This window comes from Atractosteus spatula, chromosome 14, assembly GCF_055471065.1.
Source record: "Atractosteus spatula isolate fAtrSpa1 chromosome 14, fAtrSpa1.hap1, whole genome shotgun sequence".
In the NCBI taxonomy this organism is placed as follows: Eukaryota; Metazoa; Chordata; class Actinopteri; order Semionotiformes; family Lepisosteidae; genus Atractosteus; species Atractosteus spatula.
Genome location: NC_142719.1, coordinates 44091809 through 44117128, shown reverse-complemented (window position 1 = coordinate 44117128; position 25320 = coordinate 44091809). Strand labels below are relative to the sequence as shown.

The window sequence follows — 25320 nt, the reverse complement described above, 5'->3', positions numbered from 1 at the left end:
ATTCCTGGAAATATGTAATATACAGTATTACTCCCACTGTAGTTATATGGTTCTGCTAAAGAATATAAATTCTTAAAGGGGGAATGGTGGCACTGTGGCTAAGGCTCTGCACCTGTGGCTGGAAGGTTGCTGGTTTGAATCCCGTGGCTGGCAGAAGAATCTTATTCTGTTTGGCCCCTGAGCAAGGCCCTTAACCCCAGCTGCTCCAGGGGCGCTGTATAAATTGCTGACCCTGTGCTCTGACCTCCAGCTTCTCACCCTTTCTGTGTGTCTCATGGAGAGCAAGCTGGGGTATTCAAAAGACAAATTCCTAATGCTAGAAATTGTATACAGTATGGCTAATAAAGTGATCTTATCTTATGATCTCCTAGAAACAAAGTATTAAATGTATTTACTTGTATAAAAGGGTTCTGGTTTGTTTTATTATCCCATTTCTTTTATGCAAAATTAGCATTGTGGAGTTCAGTTTTTATGAATAATGTAAATATCCAGATACTCTTCAATGAGAGTTCAACGCTGCGCCATAGCTGTGATCTGCTGATGTCAAAATTCCAAATCGATGTCCAAAAAAGTGTCTAAATTCCACTGACAATGATAAGGGTAAAAGCTCAGTTTGACCTAACTTTTCTACTGGTATGTGGGAGGATAAGGATTTCTGTTTATTTTCATAAGTACCCAAGTGTTTTTCTTTCGACATTTCCATGTCACTGTTATTCCCTCTGTTCCTTATCAAAAGTGACTGCAGTTGCTGTACAGTTGGAACAATGGACAGTCCAGGGACATTTCAGAAAAAGACTTTGCAGGAACACCATTAACATTTTTAAATGTAAAAAGCTGAAAACAAATATGTGTCCTTGTGTTTGTGATGGTAATAATTCCATAATAGAAAAATTTAATATAAAAATGGTGAATGCAAAAATTGCCAATTTTCTAATGCTTTGGCAGAACAAACTTTGTCTTCCAGATTTGTTGTCTTCCCGTAAACATGAAGAGTAAGTGTCTGCCTACTCTTCAGACAAGAGTATCTGGTGACATGAACTTCTTAGAACAGACTGCTGCTGCTGGCTTGAGGTTTATGGGTGAGGTCACACAGAGGGGAATGGCCCAGAGCTGCCATGACTTTGATGTGGCAGAGAGAGCAGTGCCATGATTTCTGAACTGATTTCACATTCCTTAAGAATGTGTAATTTTCAGTGCTCCGCTGATTTACCAGCATTCTTTTTGAAACAATATTCTTGACACGGTTACAAACGAGAGGACCATTTGGCATATCTGGCTCATGGGATCATTTCAGTTTTGTAATTGATCCCAGGATTGCATCCAACTGGTTCTTGAAAAAACCCAGGGTACCGGCTTTTACAACGTGGCTAAGTAGGTTGACTCCGAATTCCCACAAACCTTTTTCCAAGTCCTGAATTTAGTCTTGTTGATTTTTTACAGCTTTTACAATATTTGCAAATCCCCCTAGTTTAGTGTAATCTATGCATTTCCCCAAAACATACAATTTTTCAGTGTTCAGTTCAGTTTATTTAAGCCTTTAAATGACTTAACGTAACCTTTAAACACAAAAAAAATCTAAAAATATATGTAATTGTAATAATTATATAATGTATTTATGCAGCTAACCTCACAAGAAATGTTCAAGGTGTTTAAATAACAAAAAAGGCTTTTTATTAGACTAATATTAGATTTACTGTATTAATTTCATATCTATTTTCATTAGTAGATAATTGGATTTCATGTAAAACGTGTGTAAAACTGGACAGCACATTTTGCCATACTGTATATCATTGATATTAAAAAAACTTGAAAATGAGGAAATAATTACAAGTATATGTTAAAACAAGTACATTTTAGTTTTTATAGGTTTTTTTAAAGAGCTGTGCCTTAAGGCTTTTTGTTCTGCTCTTCCACCTTGTGCCAAACTAATTTACTCAAGACTGAAATTTTAAAATTAGTTCTTTGTTCTGTCCAAGTGTAATTTCTTAAAAATTATTCACATTCTAGCTAGTCCTTTTCACACATTACCTGATTATTAGGAAGTACAGATGTGTGAGCGAATAGAGCTGTACGAAACTGAGTGCACACTGTCACATCTGTGCTCGGCCACTAAGAGAACATTGAGTTTATAATTTCACACAAGAAATTCCAATTTTGTACTTTTTATTAATTATTCAGGCACTTTTTCCAGGTTATGGCAATATCTGCCATTGTGGATAGAAGTTCATGAACAAAGTAGTCTTATGGCCCCACCTCAGCCCAGAAGCTAGTTTTCAGGGGGGAAACATTCTTTAGAAGGAATGAGAGAAAAGACAAGGAGGGCAGAGATGGACAGGAAAAGTAGGAGCAACAAGCAAATGACTTCAAGTTGGGGAGTGGAAAAGAAGTGCAATTAAGTTCAAGAAGGATTGTTTTAGAGGGGTCTCTTAAACCTTCAACATGGGAGCCTTGCAATTTATGTAATGACCTAAATCTTTAGAAAACTCTAGTACATCAACAAGCAGAAGAACCCTAGATTACTCACATCTGCCTTAGAGATGAAAAGCTTTCCAATACAATTTACTGTTTTTAAACACTTAAGTTATTGAGCTCTCAATTACTAAATACAATAGTACCATCCTGTGATATTGTAGATTCCTAATCAATGTGTTTTCCCAAATAAGAGAGATTTTTTTTTGAAAAACCTTTAGATAAAGTGTGAAACCTCTTATGTTAGTTCAATTTTAAAAACCACTCAAAGGAAACTGCAAATGAAGAGTTAAACTAAGAATATAAAATGCTGCAACAATATATTTTGTTAAAATTCTTTGTAATGATGGACAAATGCTGAACCATCACTACCACTCGGTGGACTAAATTGATCTCACTGGTGCTTGAACTGCCATTACAGTTCAAATGACCTTTTCTCCAAAAGCACAATCATAACAATTCCTGCATGAAGGTCATTGACTTTAATCTTTAATTCTCTGCAGAATCTGGTGACATCTCTCTCCCAAAGGGTGGGACTGAGAAAGAAGGGGTCTGGCTGTGAATGCGTGTGCTGATTACAAGATAAACTGGAAAGGCTCTGTCTAATGAAAATTAGCCCTCAGAATGCCTTCAGCAACGCTGCTGAAAATCTCTACTATAATATTTGTCTTCTCCTATAATATTTGATTTATAGAAGGGTTTTTAACTTGATGAAAAGCAAGGCAATGATGTGCTTTATCTGACCAAATTCCTAGTGTGCTTAATAGCTGAGGAATATTTTTGTGTAATTTTTCATGAGTATTATCAAAAGATATACAGTACGTTAGTTTGTTGGATGATAATGGCTGTAATTCTATCCCCAATGAAATTGAGATACAAGAATAATTTTCACATTCAACCATCTTCCATAATTTTCTCTACTTTTGATTTGTTCACAAAAGAGAAAATGATCTTGAGAAAGTGTTGTTTCTATAAGGGAGAAACATTAAAGAGAAAAAAGTTCTACTTCATCAGCTTATTATACACAAAAAGCATGGTCTGTGAAGCTGGCAGTTACATGATATTGCTGAATGGATTTTGAACTTGATACTTTCTGTGCAAAACAAAGGGAGTCAGGAGTGCTGGCAGAAAGAAAGCACATTTCTCTTTTGAACTAAAAGAGAACTCAAAATCCCCACATCTGTCTAGTGCTTAACTACTGTCTTAAAATCCCTCTTTTCTTCCTTGGCATTCTTCACTTTTGTTTAAGTGCTGTAAATGTATATATTGCTTGGTTGTTTTTGCTTTTCAGCCATCATACCATATTGTAGCACAGGACTGTGGAATTAATCACTTAAAATGTATTTGCAGTTTACCTTCCATTTGCATTATCCATGTTACCCTTGAGACAGTTACTTTTTGAGTGACAGGAGGGCTCACTGTGTCAAGAAGCACATTCTCTTTACTGACTGTTTAATTCATTGGCAGACACAAACTATTTTTCTCGAATTACTACAAGATGCTCACTGGTACTGTTGATAATGTGAAATCATAAATGTTGTGAGGGGATTTATTTTTTTATCTTTTTGGTTTATTCACTCCTTTTCAGGAAAAACTCCAGAATACAGATCACCAAGGTGAAGGTTGAAGATTCGGGGAATTATACATGTGTGGTGGAGAATCTGTTGGGGAGGGACAACGCAACAAGCACCATCAACGTCCAAAGCAGTGAGTGTCAATGTTCCTGGGAATCTATACAATTCTTGTGCTTTGCTCGGCTTAATGCACCACAAACATGCTGCTGCTTGGAGTGATCTGCAAATCCTGTGACTTTTGCTACCAGTAAGAAAGAATCATTTTAAAGTGACTTTCTCTAAAGGCCAAAACAGGAAAAGTAGTTCAGGTGGGTAGCTGTGTCAGCATGCATAGGCTGCAAAGAAACAATTAATAGGTTTATGCTATGCTGAAAAGAGAAGAAAGAAAACACAACGTTTCGGCTGTGGAGCCTCTTCGGGTGTGGAAGATCTTTTCAGCATGGAATAAACCTTGACTTGTTCCAAAAAGGGAAAAGACAGGCTTTAGCAGGCCTGCTTTTTGCAAAACTAAGTATGACTGATGGGTCATTAGTCATACTTACTTTTACAGTGACATTAGCGACTCATTTGATTGAAGGTACTTGTTCAGGTATGGCTGCTAATCAGTACAACCTCTGTGCTATCAAGTGAAGTAAATTAATTGTAAATTGTATGTCTGTGTTTATCCTGCAATGGACTGGCATCCTGTCCAAGGTGTATTCTCACCACCCACCCTTTGCTTCTGAGATTGCTGTTATCCTTACCTTGAACTGGGCTTTATAAAGAACACAAAACTATGTTAGAGTAGCAATAATTCCTATCAATAATGTTTCGATGTTTTATATTATTGAATAAGATTTAATTATTTGGAAACTTTCAAGAACATCATCTTGGTAACAAAGATGGAGGGTGTCAGGTGACAAACTCATGATTGTATCCAAAAGATACAAGAAGACACGCACACAACAGGCTCAAAAGAGGCTCTAAGATTGCAGATACTGTATAAAGAGCAGACATGCACAATTCTTAACTTCATGTACATTTACCAGATTTTCTAGCTGACAAAAAGCATCTATTGGGACTGTTTTGTAGAAAAATGTTTCAAGACTATACATGTACTTTAATTCATTCATGCATGTCTTGTTAATTCTTAGAATAGTCTATAAACAGAAATGTTGTTTTAATGCAGTTAAAGTAAACAATTATTTGTTTCTTAATGGGAGATTAATCTATACAGGTACCTACCATATGTATGGGGCAACTGAAAATGCCATTTGAATTAGTACTACCAATAATGAGTGCTGTGTAGCTAAAAAGCTTATGGAAGCAATATTTTTGTTTTCGTCTGTGAGTAACAGTTTCCTAAAACTTAAAAGTGTGATTCAATGAACACTGCAATAATAATGAACCTCCCAATTGCACGGACTTCAAAATTCCCCCATTTGGGAGTCTTCCCCAGTGTTGTTCTTATTAAGTACATTTCCATCTGTTTCTGTGAACATTGCAGATACCAATCCCACTAAAAGACTACTTCAAGTTACATGAGCAAGCTTTTACATCATGCCCTGAGGTTGCAGACCCACCCTTGTTTGGGTTTATTAAATCCAATGCCATGTGTCAGAATTTTTATAACCACTTACAGTAAGAAAATTAATGTAATGGGGCCTACCTGTGGACTGATGGGCCTAAAATACAGTGAATTTCAAAATGGAACAGTTCCAGACAGCTGTGAATTACAAAAACAAAACTTTCATAACTTAATGTTGGTGTGTTGTGAAGATAAAAACAGTAGCCCAGTTACTGGCCCATATTTCATACATAATGTTTTCATACATACAGTAAGTGTTTTAAAGACCTGATATCCTCATTGGGAAATATTGGATGGATCTGACAGAGGTGTTCCAAGTCTTAGAAAAGGCAGATGACTTAATATATCGTATGTAGTTTGTGGACCACAAACCTTGTTGAGGGTTTCTGGAAGAGTACTGGATCATCTAGATGTGGCTGCCTATGCAGACTGTGGTAACAAGGAGGGCTGGCTTCTTTCCTCATCTTGGCGTCTGACCTATGTTCCATTTTCAGTCCATCGGATAACAGAAACAGGAGAAATTATGAACAAAAAGTTCAAGTTTTAAAAATCACTAGTGCATTCGTTTCAATGATTCCTGTGATGTTGTTCAGCTCCCCCTTCCCATCAGAAAACGTGAGGAATTGGACGAATATTCCTCTGCTGCAAAGAGAATTGTCGTTTCTTTTCAACAGATGATGTGTTTACAACTAATACAAATGCTGCACTAGCCTGACACAGCTGAGTGTCTGAAATAAAACAAGACTGGGCATATTCAGGGTGGTATGGCTGTAGGCTATGTAAATAATTGCTGGGAACTGTGTATTGAAAGGAATAAATAAGTCATGTGGCAAAAGGCACAAAAAACATAGGCCTATCAGAGAAAACTATATGAAGTTATTCATTCTTAAATGCCACCTTGAAGTTAATACTTGCCCAGATTTGGGAGGTAAACAAGGATTGGGGTGGGCAATAATGGGGAGGCATTTCTAGCAGCAGAAAGAAAGTGCTACAGAAGTGTGGTAGCAAGAGCTGTAGGTGTTGGTTCGTGTCTTCTGCTGTTCCATCATGGTTGAGACATCCATACAGTAACTATCAAATTACGTACATCTATATACTGTTATGTGAAGTGTTTTTACAAGGACACAGGATGTTCTGCAGCATCAGCTAAATTTGTCCATGAGATATGTTTGAAGAAAAATGAGAGTTTACTTTTTTAACAGAATGCCTTCATACAAGAATACAACAATATTTTACTTTGTATGGTTTAGCTGTGTTCAGTACCGGTCAATGACAATTATATCACTTGGCATTAGTTGTAAATGTTTGTGTGCCTACAAATTAAAATAAAATCTGTGGGAAACATATACTGTATTTACATATAAGTATTTAAATAAATTTTATTTGGGGCATAATAATGAGTTGGATTACTATACTAGAATATGATCTGCTGGCTGTTATTCTTTTTAATATAGTTGTTTTGGAATATCTCTACTGTAAGATCATCTTTCAGCAAAAAAAAAAATCCAGTTTTTGGTGTAGGTCAGGTTAGTGCTTGTTCATAATCAGAGATGTGCACCTCATCATTTTACAGATAAGATATTCTCACGCTTTTCTCAAATAAATCTGATTTTTTTTAACCTTAGCTGTCCTGGTTTCTGTTTCGTCCTGAATGGAATATTTAAGAAGCTGATAGAACTTTTATTCTGAACTGACTGTATTAATTAAACCCTCTATTGTCTTACAAAAACATACTGTAGTATTGTTCACCAAGAAAGAACCACTGCATGCAAAGGGCATTGATTAGTTTCTCCTGAGATTGAAGCCTTAAGGCACCCTACTGAAAGTCATTTTCATTGCTTTAAAGAATTTTTGTAAGATACAGCTTAAGAAACATAAATATGTATTAACAGGATCCCCTCCCTCTTTGCTGCTGGGGGAATCCAGTGCAAATCAGATGAAACTGGTCTTGTTGATGACAGCAGTATTCCTGTTTGAGTACTGCTGCATATACAGTATATCCTATCTACTCCCACCCTAGGAGTAGTTGGCATGAAAACTGTACGTAATTTTGCAAAGACGTTGATAATAGGACATATATGCCACTTGGATAGATTGTAGGAACATGGACAGCGTTCTATATGACACAGGTAGCAGAATTTGTACAGGATGTTTTTCTTTTAAAAAATTAGAATAATTATTTTCTACCTTCTGAATTCTGTAACACCTCCTGTCCCAAAGGGGTAGAATGTGAACTTGTGCTTACACTGTCCTGACATGCCCACTTTTCAGAAACCATTCCTCATTTGGTTCTGCTGCTATTCGCCCGAACTCTCTGTAAGACATCTTTAATCGGAAACATTTTGTCTTTAAATGGAGGAAAGGCATACACAAATTTCACTGTGACCTGTCGAGTATTTCAGAGAATCATGCAGTGGCTGTAACCAGCAGAGTGATGGAATTGTAGAGATCAGTGCTAGATACTACACATTTCTCGTAGTCCACCAGCACTGCGTCACATGAGAAAAAATGATGGACTGCTTCTAGTGTCCGGTAGCAATGCACAGCTGAAGGACAGTTCAAACAGACAGCAGAGCAGTGGCTTCCTCAATGGTGCTGCGATTTCAGATACAGTACAGTATCCCAATGGACTGATGGGGAGGGAGTGTCTGTTATTGCAATGTCAGTTAAATCACAAAAGACTGTTTTTCAGCCCATAAAACACACAGTTTTATAAGAAATAAAAATATATATACACACTAATGTACTGTATATATATATGCCTTCTGGATCTTTTGATTCATTTTTATCATAAATATACAAACTTGTGTGTTTTTATCATAAATATACAATTTCATGTATTGTAAATATGCTGTGTATAATTTGCTAAAGCATACGAAACACAAACACTACTGATATTCCTGAATTTTAAACCAATGTAGCATTTATATGTGCCAGCAGATGAGATGTAAAACCGAGGTCCTGACTCTCTGTGGTCATTAAAAATCCCAGGGAAATTCTTTGAGACAGTAGCAGTGTTACCCCTGTATCCTGGTCAAATTTCCCCCAGTTCTTTACCAGTCATGGCCTCCTAATAATCCCATTCTCTGAACTGGCTTCATCACTCTGCTCTCCTCACCACTGAAAACTGGTGTTTGGGGAGCGTACTGGCGCATTATCCAGGTGGGACTGCACACTGGTGGTGGAGGGGATCCCCATGACCTATAGAGGGCTTTGAGTGGAGTGTCCATAAAAGAGCTATACACTGTATAGGTGTAAGCAATTATTATTATTATTAATAATAATTTTCAGGTATTAAAGTATTAAGTATTTGTGTGTTTTTCTGAGCTTTTTTCAAATATCTTTAATTTTTTTTTAAGTTACAAATTCACAAAAGCATGTGAAACTCCAACACCCATACTAATAAATTTACCTACTGATTTCGCAGAGAAAGTCTGGTATTTCTGATTTTACAGGCAAATTGCCCTTTAGTAGATTTTGTCCATTACATCTGAAGCCTGTTAAACCGAAAGTTTACTGTAACATCAAAAGCATATTTCAGCTGAAACTGGTGATTATGTGATATGGGGTAACTCTTTGCCTTTGAGATACATGTGCATTGGGGCTGCCTCTCTGTCCCCTCAAACAGCCTTTGCACCATCTTACTTTCCCCAAATGCGCATTCACCACATTAAATTAACCCTCCGCAGAAGATGGGCCATACATCGGCTACTGTGTAATAACATACTGTACCAGAAATTCTAGTTTTTAATTATTTCTAAAATGTAGCTTCACTCAAAATACACTTAACAAGCTTTTAAAGTGCAGCTATAATTGCACATATCATTCTGTTCAGCATGCAAGCTATACCATTGCTATTTATGCATAAGGGCAAATAGTTGTTCATTGAAAGCCAGCTATTTCACGGCTATTTTTAAGCAGCTGTGGTTCAATGCTGTGTCAACATAGGCAGCCATGTAGGCGCATGCTTTAGAGACACTGCTAACACACGCATCCTTGTTTTATGATTATTCCACATTCTGTGGTTGTGTGAAAACTGCAATACATTTTTGTCTTTTAAGGTATTCTTTCATGTGTAGTGACTTCCACTGATGTGAGTAATCTGTGCTGTGACCTAATCAGACACACTTATGTTAATAAATCTATTGCTGTTGTCTGTAGAATATTATTACTGTATTTTTAGTAACAGCATACCATTCAATGAAACAATGATGATGTATATAAATGCACAAAGAAATCCTTATACAGTATGTTGTTTGATAGCTTTTGTAAAGTTCACTCATGCACCTAGGAATTTCATCAGAATTAAAAATTGTATATTCCTTTGTAGCTTTGTCCTTCCAGAACTAAGTCTAACATGTCTGAGAAGACATTTCAGAAATACTTTCCAATTAAAGAATAATCTAATGGAAAGGATTATGTGCAATGTGCTTATCTTGTATAGCTTATTATCCTGACTCTTATTTGGATAACCTATTATTTTCTTAACCTATTGGAGAAGTGACAAGAAATAAGTTTATTCCATACTGAAAAAAAAAAGCAAGAAAACACGTTTCGGCCGTGGAGCCTTCTTCAGGTGTGAGAAAGACAGGGCAGTAAGCAAAGGTGATGTAGCGGGAGAACAAAAGCTGGAAGAAAGGAGGAGTGAGGGGTGGGAGCAGGGGACAGAACGAGAGGCAAATCAAGAGGTGTGAAGTCAGGATAGGTGTAGAGAGGTGTGAAATGAAACCTACAATGAATAGAGAGAATTTAGAAGAAAGGTAGGCTGTCGTTGAGAGAAGGGGGAAGATGTGATCCTAGCTGCAGGATAATTTTGGTTTCTGTAGTCTTTCTGATGTATGAGTTTGGAAAACCATCTTTGAGAACACAGACGGAGAGATTAGAGTGGTCATGGCTCTCAGAGGTGAAATGAGAAACGATGGGCTGGGAGAGATCTTTAATCACAGCCCTTACATGTTCTGTGAAGCGGTCTCCGAGTCTCCTTCCTGTTTCTCCAATGTAGATGGCTGGGCATATTGGAGAAGTGTCATACCTACTGTATAGCCACAGTTTTCCATTGATACACTCTCAACACTTTGACAAGAGAACTGCATTTTATTTTATCAAACTACATCTGATTATTTTTCTGGCTTTCACCTATGAGCACAAAGTGGAGATGTAAATCAGAGCTACTGTAAGTCTGAACATACCTTGCAGCACTTTGAACACAACTGTGAATTTTCCATAGAAATATTCTTACTTTATTTTTAGCCTCTCCATTGAGCCTCTCCTTTCTGTCCTGAGGTGTTCTTGCTATTCATATAACTTTTTATAGCAAGCAGTATTTCTAATATGATAATCAGAGCTGAACGCTGCATTCTTCATAGATTCACACTGTTTTAGGGTGTCACCTTCCATTACAAGTTACTCTTTCAGACTGATGAATGTTTAGCAAAAGAACCATTTCCTCTGTCAGCAGGAGAATTCATTACTGCCTGACTTGCCCTCCTGTGGGGTGACCTGGTAATTAATGTCAAGGTTCTCAGTCAGTGTGGGCCTGTTTGTTGTGTGGGCCCTGCTGTCGGACTGCCCTCGTGAAAACATCCCAGGAGGTCCTGTTCTTTTAGAACTCTGTAGTAGAACTTTGCAGACCATGCAGTGTCCTCCTGTTTGTAGACTGGGGTCATGCTTGGCCTCTGCCTGTGTCTGCAGTCTGGTTTCGGATGTTGGGGCTCCGGCACAATGTGTGTTTCCTCCCAGGGCGATGTGGGCAGTGTGAGCCTGAGTGGTGGACTCGGTGACTGGCCATGTGCGCCCCTGGGGGGCTGCCAGGGTTTTCCCACATGCGTCAAACAGGATCTTCCCCCGTGGATTCTATTTCACTGGCCATCGCAAGAGGGGCTGAGCTCTGTCCATTCGAGCTGTGGCCGAATCAGAGCTTCTTCTGGGCAAGGATCCATGTTCAGGTCTAAATTTGTTTCCGTAATACTGGTGTATTACTGTATATAGTAGTATGCAGTATACTGTATTACTTCTGTATATACTGTTATTTCAGTTTATTTCTGTAAATATGCATATTCTGTTGAATACAGTAATATTTATTTATTATCTCTCATAATTATGTTTCTAATTCACTACAAATATTTTACAAGAATCCAGTTTATCTGGCTTAAAGGCACCTGTTCAGACTTCGAAATTTCTCCTCAACAGTAAAGTCACATATATAAAGATTCACCAACTAAAAAAAGCACAAATGTGTTTTTCTTCCACTTCTTGCAATACTCCAGGATGTGAGCTTCAGCAATGTGGGTGAGCAGACACCTGCACCTCCTTGTGTAAGGGAATGCCATATGTTTGACTCCTGAAAAATGATGCACAATGACTCGCCAGAAGCTTTTATTGAGGTAACTAATAGAGACGAATAACTGAGCATAGAAGGAGTACTTTGCTCAGAGTAACACACAGCAAAACTATATCAAAGCTACACTGCTTAACCACTGGATTATCAACTACCATCTACACATTCTTTCCCACACATGGAAAATAAAAAGGTACTTTTATTCATGTTCTGGTATTATTAATCTATATAATTCCTCACATGAGAGCATCCAAGCATTTGAAGCTCAAAAAGTATTTTTGTTTTTGTTCAACTAAGAATTTTGTTTGGCTTTTTTTGCATTGTGACTTAGTTTTGTTTTCTTATAAACAAATTTAAAAGAACGGGGTTGACAATGGGAGATGTAAACCAAAACTTAGATGAGCCTGTGCTCAGAGATCCTATTTTATTTTGCAGCTAGAGGGCTTTTTTCCAGACTAAATCATAAGTCTGTACTGTCAATGTACTATATGTCTATTGTATGGTATCTGAATAAGACAAGGAGTTAAAATTGTATTTTCATAGTAAAAAAATACGCTTCAGCAATTAGATTAGAATTGAACAAAGCTATTATATAACCTTGCTTTCAAAAGAATGAAAACCATGACAATCAGAGAAATTTCAGTTTATTAAAATATAATAAAGAGCTGGAGGGTTCATCAGATAAAGGAAGTACCAGTCTAAGACACAAATCCAGTGCATAAAGCAGTAATTACTGAAAGTGCAGACCACAGAAGCCAAACTATGAAACCTCAGAAAAAGGTCAAACACTTATTCCTTTGTAAGAGACCAGCTGGCAAACACTACTATCCATTATATTTTACAATGTTAATATTTTTTATTTTTTCAACATTGGCACACATTAAAGAAATTGCTTAACACAAACTCAAATTGGTCTTAGAGAATATAGTTTCTCTGCTACTGTACTGACAATTTGAATCTGTCTAGGGTGTAAACTATCAAGGTTCCGCATAGTTCACCATTTATTAAATCCTCTGATGCATGTGAAGAGGATTTTAATAGTGTCCATTTGTTTATACTGTGGCTAAGAGTTTCACTTTCAGAATTTCACAATGTTTGCAAGTAAAATAATCCTGATACCAAAGCAGATTCATGATTATTTACTTGCTTAACAGACGTCCTTATCCAGAGCGATTTACAGTGTACACACAGTAAATACAGAGGAAACCGTAAATACAGTGACATTCAAGTACTATAAATAATGTATGATGGTGTGCCATCTCACAGCCTGCAGATACATTCAGCTAGCAGGCCAGGGCAAACTGGTCTTCTTGAAATTAAGAAAACCTGTGTGATTACCTGTTGCAGAAAATTTGTATTGTCCACAGCAAAAGGCAAAACTGACTTGGAAATAATTCTGAATGTTGAAACTACAGCTTGCCAAAAAGCTCTGTATCAGGTCCAAAATACTGTATATAGTCCAAGAGGCAGTAATCAGACTGCCGCCAGCCTGCTTCCCCGGTGCCCTCTTGTGGTCTGGAGGGGAGCTGGTCTCCCAGTCACATACAGTAAATACCCCTTCTGCTCAACAGCCCTCATATTCATGGACACATTTATTCAAGTACACAACAGGTTTGAGAGGTTTTGCTTGGGAAAAAAAAAACATTGTTCTTGTTATATTGTTATTTTCGGAATTTGTATATAAAGAGGGCAGCATGTCTTTAAGGGGCCTGTGGGTGGTGACAAGGGGAGGAGCTTCTAGAATAAAAGACCAACGCCTGGGCCAGTGAAATGGCTCTCTTTGAGATCTCCACTTGCTTTTTGCTTTTCCAGGGATTAGGAATGGATACTATTGTTGAGGTCGGACTGACTTTGTTGTCCCTTCTGTTCTGAAATAGCTTTCAATAGGTTTAGTTGAGACTACTGTCTGGCTCCAGTAATAAAACTGCTACTGATTATCAACAGAAGACCTGTGTACCTCTGGGGCTATTTTGCTTTAGGCCCAATGGCTTAATACAAGGAAATAAGTACAAAACAAAACAATAAGTACAAGACAGCATTGATACTGTATGTATCAGTAATATAGAAGTTTTTATGGCAAATTATATTACCAAAAAAACTAAACAGAGGAGTCTTGCATGGGTGGTCAGGGAGTGTGGGTAGTTGATTCCTTCACTGAGGAGCAGTACTTTTACTCATTACTCATTGGCGGAAGTGAGAAAAGGGGTGCAGAAAGTCTAGATGAATGGGACAGTCAGGGTAAGAGGAAGTATACAGTAGGTAAAGATAAGAGATGAAAGATAGGGAGGAGCACAGTGATTGAGGCAGTAACAGGTGTGAACAAGTGTTAAATTTCCATGCTGCAGCAAGAAGTCAAATGCAAAGGTTACATTTGCCCATTTTTACATACAGTACAAGTTCTAGTACTGTTTTAGACTGATTTGGGTGAAGCACCTCCCTCACAGATACCAGTATCTCGCCCCGCATCTGGGATTGAAACTCAAGACACACCTGTCAGTAGTTCAGAGCCATGACTGCTGTTAATAAAGACTAAACACATGGACAAACAGACTCAGATCCTCATCAAGATGCCCAAAGACTACCACCACACAAATTAAAACTGTTGGATACTTGAATGATCTCACAGGTGCTTGTTAAGGCTTGTGATCAAAAGTTTGTGTCTCTTTGAAGGAGTGACACACTTCATTGTGCAATCCAGAAAAGAATGCTGTGCCGCAACTCCAAGATGGTTTTCATCTCTGGTCATTCTAACTGTGTGGTGTCTATAGTCACATTTCCATCGCTTTTAACAAGCTCATTAGGTTTGCAGGATGAATAGTCTCTCTGTATTGCAAAGTCTTCTGCAGTGCCCCATGCTGGAGGTCTTCCTCTCTTGGCCACTCTGACAAGACCTTGTTTGTAACCTTACATGAATTGTTTCTAGGGGTTGGCCAAATCCAATTGTTCCTTATAATTTTCCTTTTAAACCTTCTCTGGACTGCCGAGTTTCTATTGAGTGGCATTAACTCTTAATTCTCGTGCTTTGCTACTTATATAGTCTGTAGAATGCTTTAAATTAAAAATGTTTGTTTCAGCTTAATCGGTCACACAACGAACAGCGTCATACAATTAGAGCCTTACAATTGGTTGCACTGTTAACTACAGTACAGGGCAATCAAAGTTGTTTATTACATCTGAGTGTACAGACTAGCTTTGCAATCTCAAAACTGAAATCTCCACATCTCTTGGCCTGCTGAGAAGGTACAGTAGGCCAGGTAACTCTGGAAGCCCACTGCCCTAAATAGTACTTGCAGGGCACTTTGCCAGACAAATCTTTGCCGCACAAAGGTTTCACTTAAAACCTCCACACTTGTGGATTCAATACCACTTCTCAGACATAAATACTAACATTTTTGTAAGGGAAGCAACATTTTAAGCTGCAGTATTCTTCGGAAAATGGAATTAACGTATCTGTTGGTATTTGAAGTACTCTACCGTGTGTGCGCTGTGCTCTTGCCACAGCTTTATTAAGCCGTACAGCAGTCAGAGGGCTACCTGCTCGGGGAGCCGGTGGAGGGCGGTGTGGATGCTCTCTGCAGGGCTCCTTGCAGTGTGTGGTCTCAGCTTCATTCCTTCTGTGAGGGCTGGTTTTATAGCTCTGAATGAGAAAGCCAGCTGGGCTGAGTGTTCAAAATCTCTCATCAGTCACACTTGTGCTGCTGTTTCCAGCAGGCGCGCCGCTTGCGTTCTCTCCTTTTTTTGCAATTTCTTCTCAAACCCCCCACCAAACAAAATGCAATGATTCACGGTACTCTGATAATAAGAAATCTTTTTAGACATTAGGTACAATCATGGCTGAATGTGAAGTACCTCTAAAAATCAATGCTATTGATTCCTGCTATTTGTGTGGCAGGAGTCTTTGCTTTCGATTGTGTGACTTAGTGCCTCCCAGGCAGTTTCTGAGTACAGGCAGGTTTGGATAAATGTGCATTTTTCTACTAGGCTGCTGTCCAAAGTAGTATTTTCTCATATGAAATTAAATAAATAAAAGCAGCTCCTACAGTACTTCTTCCATTATTAGTCATACTCATCAACTGCAATTTGCTCAAGTAGACAGTTGAGGCTCAAATAGTTTATCAAATAAGAGTGTATGAAGTATAACAAAACTCAGGGCCTTTAACTAAGAAAGCTACGTAGTAAATTTATTACCATTGGTTTCAGTTCTCCCATCCATTCATTTTCTAACCGCTTCTTCCAATTCAGGGCCGCGGGGGAGCAGGAGGATCAAGGCCAGGGTCCGCCCTGGAGGAGACCCATTTGTTTTCAGTTCAGTGGGTTCTTAAGAAGCAGACTTTGTTGCATCTTTTTTTATTTTTTAGCCTAGAATCTTTTTTATTTTTGTAACTAACACGGGCAAGGGTGGGGTTTTGTTGTACATCACCTGATCTTCAGTCTTAAATATATCATCTGATTTCATCTTGGATGCCCAGTAAACATATGTTGTTCTTAGTAGCTCAACCTGCACTGAAACTTCACTGAGCAGGTCTGGGTGGTGCTCTATTTTTACTAGAATATACACTCCTTTTAATCTAAGGAAGCCTCAAACCATAACTGCTCTCCCCCTGAAACCCTAGTCAGGATCAGCAACTGTTTTCTATGGAAACTTGAATCAGAGGCAAAGACCTAAATGATATGTTACACATTGTGCTATTAGTGTAATTAGTCACTGGGGACTCTTGAAATATTAGCAGATTTTGGTGAGGAAGTCTGGATGCTGCTTAAGATGTTTTGAATCACTAACCTTCTTAATTATGAAAAATAGTTTACTGAAAGAAGCCTCAAGCACAGAAAAAAATGTATCTTAGAACTAGTGATGACACTAACAACTTCACTTCACGTTAGTTTTGGTTTCCCATCTAAAACTAGATAGTAAGTATTAATATTGTGCTGTAATCTGTAGAGCACATAAATACTATTCAGTCATCCCTAAATGAACACTTAAGAGTATGGAAATACAGTAATGTGTTTGGTAGTGATATAATATAAAAATGCACACTAACGCTAAAAACTAAAAGGAAAAACTAGAAAAATGGTAATTACTACTCTCAGTGGCAGACTCTAACTTGGAGTTTAATTATTCATCTTATGATAATTCTTTTTACTTTTTTGCTTCAATCGATACAATCATACTGTATATGTATTCATTTACACAGGATAACTACATGTATAAGAAAAAGTAATAGGTTTATTCCATGCTGAAAAGAGAAGAAAAAAAACACAATGTTTCGGCCGTGGCATGCACTGGTCCGTGACATGTACAGTAACTGGTCTGGAGCTGTGCAGTTCAGAGCCTCATTGTGCTGTCTGAACTCGGCTTAAAAACAGCAATCATCACACTACTCACCCTTTTCGTCTTTCGTTTTTATATGTAAAATACCTCAAACAGTAACATAGACGAAGTAACACAAGACTAAGAACAAATTGACTCAGTGCAGTATCATGTCCTCTACCATTGAAAACACTGAGAGTCCCACAGCACCTTCTGCTGATGGGGCTTGTGTTGAACCAGCGATGTGGCTGTTCTTGACAATGCTGTGGGTCCACAGGTACCCAGTGAGTTCAGTTCTAACTGCCTGAGGCAGCCCCGGCAGCCCTGTGCATTGAAATTTCTTAGGTTTAGTTTAAACACTGATCCAGCCAAGCGTTAGGCATCAGCAGAATTGTAGCTCTGCAACCCCAGCAGCAATAAATTGGTTCCACTTGCTTTGCATAATAAAATCAACTAGAATTTTTTTTAGAATTGAATTAAAGACCTTTATTTGTGTACATTAAAATGCTTCCATTTTAGGTCGTTCGCAATGATAAAGTAACATTTTATATTCTACATGAAAGTTTTCAAAACATATTTCAGATGTAGCCAAGTTACTTAATTTCACCATTTATGTTGCCTTCTTTTTACAAAAGGTTCACCTTCATCTGTCATCATGAATGTAAACATTTCTTTCTAGCACTGGAAAATTAGCATTTCATTTCATGGTACACTTCTCAAGTGTGATGAACTCTGTGCAGGTTAATTTATTGCACTTTTTAAGGTTTTTTGTCAATTCCACACTAAGATCCAATAAGTGTGTACCATAAGTATTTAGAGTCTTTACTAAGCATTAACAAGACCTGCAACTGTGATTAAATCCAGTGCTGAGCATATTTCTCTACTGTGCGATTTCTCAAAGGGATGCCCCTTATGTTAACCAAATGAAGCTGTCTTTGTTATTGCTGGTGGTCCTAAAGAATTCATTACTTCAGTGATTTCCAAATTAAGGGCTACCTTGTCAAAAAGGAGAGAGAATTCGTGTGGCAGCTGTAAAAGTGTTCTGTTTCTCCCATTAGCATTCAGACCCTGGGTGATATCAAATGGATATGGTCCTTCAGAATAAACAAGTAAAAACAGCTAACATTTGTTTTAACACTTCAGAATTGTTTTAGTGCTGCATATCCATCTGATGTGTATTTATGGACTGATAAAAGCTTTTAAAAAGTTGAAGCTAATGAGGCACATTTCTGACAATACTGTGTGCCTAACTTGAAGAGAATGGGTTGAAACTTGATAAGTATGAGCCAGAGCTGTGCTTGGAATCCCCTGCTGGGATACAACCCCCTGATTGCTGCTCCCGAGAGAGCAGTATCCTGAGGTTATGTATGTCAGCTGCTTGTGTGCTTGCATGAGTCTCTCTGGTACAGCTTTAATCGATTGCTCATCCCTTCTTGTTGAAAAGACATACGTGATGCCTTAGCACTCCAGTCCAAAGGATTCGCTCTAATTTGACTTTCAAGGCAGTTTGTCATGGGGGGTGGGATGAAATGGTTACTGCGCAGAATTCACCCAGGTCTAGCAGGTCCGCAGTCTTTCTGAGCACGCTTGCAAAGGGAGACGCATCGCGAAACAATGGGCTGGCAGAAAACACTTGCTTTCTTCTGCAGAAATTAAGCTTCTACATTTATAAAATATTTTCTTCTTATAATCAGAAATGTCTGATGACTCTGAAAGTGGTGCTTAGAATTTGTTTTACTTCTTTTTTCTTTGCATATTATTCTGTTTATTAGCAAATAGTTCAGGCATTCCTGTTTCATAGCTTTGGACACATTGATATGCAAAATTACAAATGACCATAAAAGCTGTCGTAGGAAATAGGATGTTTTTCAGAGAGGTTTCTTTCCTGAACTTCAAAGTTTCTGTGTTCAAATTTTCAATAGTCTTTCCATCCCGACTAGAAGAATGACTCAAGATGTCCATTCTATCAGCTGAGCTTTCCTGTGCCGTCTTTCTGTGTCCCAGAGATGGAAGGAGGATCAAGGTCTTGTGTGGAGAGGAGTGCAGCACCACTGCCCTCAGGGCAGGAGTCCAGGAGTGGTTGTTGTTGCATTTATGTGGAAGAAACTCAGGTCACAAAGTGTGTAATCTCTGACAGGCTCTTCCTTATCCCCTTTCTGTTCTTCTTGCTTGGCTTGGGGATGTGCATTGTTTTTCTGAAATGGTTGCTGGCTCCTGGTTCTGGATTGGTCTGGAACAGGACTCCTGACCTGATGGATTTAATAGGTGGAAAGGCATTCCCTACCGACGGATACCTGCAAACCCTGCCCACCAATATGAATGAAGGTGTGCTGGTATTGACAAAAGGAACGAGTCCAGGCGTGACCGTTTCAGGTGATATTTACTCTGCTTCAGTGCCTACCTTAGACTCTCTCATGTTGACAACCCAAAAGATGATCTCTGTACCTGTGGAGCCTGCTGACAAACAGGATGTGGCTCTTTCTACAGTGTCACAAATTCCCCTGCTGTCTACATCTAAGAAAGACAGCACTGAAACCACAGGGACATTCTGTAAGTACTCTCCATTGATATCCTTGTTTATATCATGTTGTGCAATCAGTATGTTCCTTTGAATTCTTTTAAACAATGTTTTCTCTTAATAACTGTGTCAAACAAGACCAGACAAATCAGCTTTGTGGCCATTTAAGGTAATAGGAGAAAGACAAATAGAAAAAAGACATTTTAATAAAAGGAATAAAGAAGGAAAAACTGATGGAGAACATTTTTACCATGGGCACATTATCTTTCTCTTTTCTGCCCATTCCCGTTTTGCACATTGTTTGCAAACATAATGAGTTCTCTTTGTTGTAGGGTAGTTTCTAATGCCATACCATTAATAATAGTTGTTTATGTGGTCTGGTCAAATTCTTCTTAAAGATAATGTTCTGTCTTGTTGGCTCTTTGCCTGGATCATGATTTCAAACACTTACTAACACTCACAGATTCCACGAAATGCCAGCAAAGCCAGATGTCTTGCTCTCTTACTTCTGAACTTGGAACTTTTAAAAGTGTGATACATTTGAAGATATCTAAACATTTATATGGGGGAAATTTTAGTACAAGTAATTTACAGAACTGCTGAAGCATCTGTGCAGCTCTTGTGTAACATTCTACATGGGTCTGACATCCTTCAAACACTGGCATGTGACTAGAACCATCTCTATATCTCTACCTTGATGTTGCCTTTAACCAAAATATAAAGTATCAGGCTTAATGCTGTAAGCAGAATAATTGGAACACAACTTGCCGTGCAGCAGTTGGAAATAAAATAAAACCTTCTTTCTCCAGACCCTCTGTGCTGCTTTGTGAATCCCCTAATTCTGCTTGCCTTTATTTGGAGCCATATGTATATTTAATGCATTTGTACAGTTCCTTTTTAAAAATGATTTTTTCTTGTTTATACTGGTGTGAAACAAATATTTGTTAATATTCCATTGTTCACCATCCATAATAACTTTCTACAGAAGACGTAGCAGGATTATATTAACATGATTAAAGACCATGTCATCCTATATAAAATATCTAGAAAAATAACACAGCAAAAAGAACTGAGGAGCAACAATAGCATATATTACATATCAATGTGTTGCACTCCAGGGTGGAAGCACATACAGTATTTAAATTATTTTGGAGTTTTATCATGTGTTTTTTACAGCAATCTTGCCATTAACTTTTGTGACCACCAGTCCTTTTTAATAGCACTAAGTAGATATTCACTTTCACATTGGTAGGCTTCTCAGGTGATGACTAACTGTTTCATTTTTGTCTGTCCCGCAAAGTCAGGGACTTGTACTACTGGTTTTCTGATGTTTCGCTTTTCTATAACTATTTTCCTTCATCATAAAATGTCCACAGATTCTTTATTGTCTCCATCATCCTGTTTCAATGTGCTCTTCTATCATGGTAAAGTTAACACCCGCATCTGCAGCATGAGAAACCTAGAAGGTTTAAACAGATTGCATTTTCCCCTGATGTGTCTGCTTCTTTAGTACCCAATAAAATAAACTGTTTGTGGAATCCATCAAAAACATTTTTTGTTGGCATTGCTGCAGCATTAGACCATTGTACAGAAGTTCAGTTTAAGCTTCGGTGCTTGTCTGGTGAAAGCAGCTAGCTTCAGGGAAGATCCACAGTGAATGAGCAGGAATATGGCATTAGAAGAACATCCTGTTTACATGTCACTAAGTCTGGAATGTAGTACCATCCTCAGAGGTACTGCACTGTTGTTCTTTACTGTATGCAACTGTATGTATTTTTTTTTGTTTTATTTGGTATTTTATAATCTGGAAACAAGATAATATAGACAGAGAGAACAGGGAGAACCCCCCCTCCCCCACTCCTTGCAACCCAATCTATGATCTATGCAGAAGATCTCAAGGATCTGATTCTGGGCAGCGGGGAGCAGTCGGGCTGACGAGTGAGCTCACAGTGACGGCAGCAGCCCCCTGTCTGCCACAGTCGGTCCCCGACACCCTGTAACTAACGTGGGGAGACGAAATCTGGTGTTCCTGGAAGAGGCTGTGCAGCGACTGCTCATTGGGAGCCACCTTCTCTTTTGTCATGAGGGTGACCAAGTAACTATATCCATTTCTGCTGTAATATGAGATTGAGAGTTTACATCATGTTTTAACAAAACAAAATGCATGAATGGCTGTTTTGCACAGTACAGTTCATTCGCTTGACCTTCATTAGCCTTTCTGCTTTCCAGCATGGAACATGGCCACTCAGGATCCTGGTGAGATAATGGTCCTGGTGCAAAGTAAACCATCAGTGTCGAGCTGCATGGTGTACAATGAAAGGTCTCATGGCACATTTGTTTGCCTGAGCAGAAAGGCTCATGGACTGATTTGCTGATTCTGTGGTATCTGTTGTGGATGTAACACAGATATCTTAGTGTGTCAAGCCTTTGTGTCCTTAAAATTAACAACTTTGATGTAATGCAGTTTCAAATAGTGTAATCATAGTGACTGTCTTGTGTAAATAATGTATTGTGAGTGCATTGTCTCTGGTGTCCATCATATCAACAGGAATGTTGCAGGAAGACTCTAGGCATTTTTAAATAGTATTGGTACAATAGTTGTATGCACAAGGTGAATTACTGATAATGGAAATCACTCAAATAAAAAGGAAAGTATTCAATTCAAACTGCCATCCTTTGCAATATATTATGTCAATCCTAGGAACCTGAGGGAGCTGAAAAATGTGGATGTGAACTGAGATCTTCTACAGTAGTCATACTTAATATACAAAATTTCCCCATAAAATTTAACAAAAAGTTTTCTGTTTATTTATTATACAGTATGTAAACAGCCTTCTTTACTAAAAATTAGAGGAGTTAAATTGATCCTTCTAAATTTTAGAAATGCACCAAAATAGTTTTGCTCATACATGCACGTACTTACTGAAAAAGTGCCAAAAAAGAATTTTGCTTTTAGTACATTATTGTTATTAATAGTCAGACAAAAAAATATGCTGGTGACTGGACTTTGTCTCTACTTCTTATCTGTCCAAAAGTTTAAGTTATCTTTAAGCTTAATGTTTTTGTTGATTGGGATATCTTTGAAACATCAAAAATGAAAATTATAATAAAAAGAAAAATGAATTCCTGTGAATATCAGTGTGCTGTTTTGATTCCATAACCACGTTAAAAGATTATCATCAGGTTCCAACATAATACAGTATTTGTTAGAAAATGATATTGAAAGGAAATATCCTACAAGTATTTGTTCTCCCCCTTTACAGATTTCCTCCTATAGCAGTATAGTATTCTGCTATACTTTTTTCTTGCTGTAAAGTGTACAATTTAATAAAACAACTATAATTTTAATGACTTTGCCACTCAAAAACTAATTGCAAATTTTGTGAATATAGTATTTTTGCTTTTTTTTTTAAAACTCTGATCATATTAATTGCTTTTATGTATTATTAGTATTTAAACAATGTATTAAAATAAAAATATTTTATCTGCAAACCCAAAACCCATAAAAGGTCTGACTAAAAATGTAACCCTGCTTTTGTACAGAAAAACAAATGACTTTTAATCTGTAAATATTTTGCTGATATAAGTCATGCTAGCGGACACTGTTGTAAGCAGTTTGGACACATTAAGCAATGCACTGCAGTTAACTGTGTGTGTTCAGCCTGCCCCTGCAGCAGCTGCAAGATTTCAGTGTTGTCCATTGTTGTCCAGAAACGGTTTTGATTTTAAACATGTTCGTTTTGCTTTTCACCAGCTTGCATTGCTGAGCTAAACTTGCAAATTCGGTGTAGCCTAATTGTGCTTCTCTTAGTGTTTTTCTTTTCACATGCTACTGTATATTATATATGATAGAATTGCTTATGTCTTTGTAACCTCTATATGGACCTTAATGCATTTTATAAACATATGGAAAATCTGTAGGCTTTTTCATCTCCAAAGTATTGTCAAAGCAGCTCTCTTGTTATTGACTCCACAGTACACTTAGCACAGGTTGTCCCTCTGCCGTTATAAAATCTTAATTCACGGATGGAAGAACTGTTGTCTCAGTATCAAAGGTGCCGAAGACGGTTGGTAATTCAGTTGTTATGGTGGCCATCTATAATATGTGCCGCATTCCTCTTGCATTCTTTGTGCTACAGCAGCTTTAGCAAATCCAGGCCAAATACCTCTTTGATCTACAGTACTGAAAATAGCACGTGTGCTTGCAAGACAGAGTTCACAAAACATTCTCATTAGTATTGCAAGGTGGTTTATGTTAGTTTTGAAGGATTTTCTTTTTTTTCTTTGGGAACTTGAAGATTAGTGAAACTCCGACTCGTTTATGAAGCTTTCCAGATGGCCATTTTTCTTCCCTTTGGTTCCTTGCCTTAAGTATATTAATTACAGAGGGGGGAAATGTTACTGATTCATCTTCAGCTTCATGATAGTAGTGATTCTGAAAGTATGTAGTAGAGTGAACCTTTGAACTAAAATTGTCATTCATCTTGGCAACCAATGTTTAGAGATGGTGAATGACACATTTATGACTGCATTGAAGTGATCTATTAATGTATTCAGTGGATATTGAGATTGTAGCTTAATCTATAATATATCTGTACTGTTAGAAGACACAAGATTTTCATTCATATGTTTTTTGCTGAAAATTACCAATGTATACATTCACCTATATACTGTATAGACTGGGCCTAAAAGTCCACTTGCCTCACCTTGTATGACGGCTATTTCTAAGAATTCTCAGAAGTGTTTTAGTCATTGGTAATTTTTAACACGTGTTATGAAAAATCTTCTGAGAAATTGTTACACAAAAATGTGCAGTTTTTAACACAAACATACACCCTTTACCACCATTCAACTGAATTCCCTCTAAGAATGGTCGTTTTCACAATGGTGCCCCCTTCAGGCAGGCGGAGGAATTCCTGTGGGTGAGCACTCCGTTCTCTGGAATTCAGGTTAAGGAGAAAAAGGAAGAGAGAAGCAGAGAATTACAGGTTACCACCTGGTGTTTATCTAGTGCTTTCGAGTCACCAGGTGGGTTCTTTGAGGTGGACATATGAGAACATCAGTGCATGCACTGCATGTGAAAGACACCAGTACAGTTCAACCTTCTACAGAATAGAACCTCAGCAGACACCTGTGAGGATAATAGTTCAGCAAATTGTGATCCAAAATAACATTTTCAGGACATATATTTTTTTCTTTCTTTAAACCCAGAACTAAAATTCACAGCAGTAAAACTTTCACAGAATCATTCAGAGGTCAGCAAAGGCAGTATACTGTAACTACACACAGTGATTTCCTCATAATAGGGAACTTTTAATTTTTTTTCCTGTATGTTGGTACAGCATATTCTATAATACCCTTTTTAAAATATCAAAATGTGCAACTCTGATTGATAATTTTTGGAATTGCAACCGTTCTGTGAACTATTTTTTTTAATGATTTAGTTTTTACAAAGTACTTTGTAAAAGTTAGGGCTAGCAACAAGAAGTCATCTGTCCAAAGGAGCAATTTTTCTTGTTTCATTCTTGTGAGAGTTATTTTAAAAAT

General features: G+C 37.8%; 1 protein-coding gene across 2 annotated transcripts in view; it reads left to right on the top strand.

The window, feature by feature from the left end:
• The window catches only part of LOC148821435 (pro-neuregulin-2, membrane-bound isoform-like), a 111355-nt gene that overhangs the window by 21189 nt on the left and 64846 nt on the right, over window positions 1-25320 (top strand). For both annotated transcript variants that reach the window (XM_088932227.1, XM_088932230.1), the window contains exon 3: window positions 4058-4176. In XM_088932227.1, the coding sequence (XP_088788353.1) occupies window positions 4058-4176 (119 nt within the window). The remainder of the gene's footprint in view (window positions 1-4057; window positions 4177-25320) is intronic.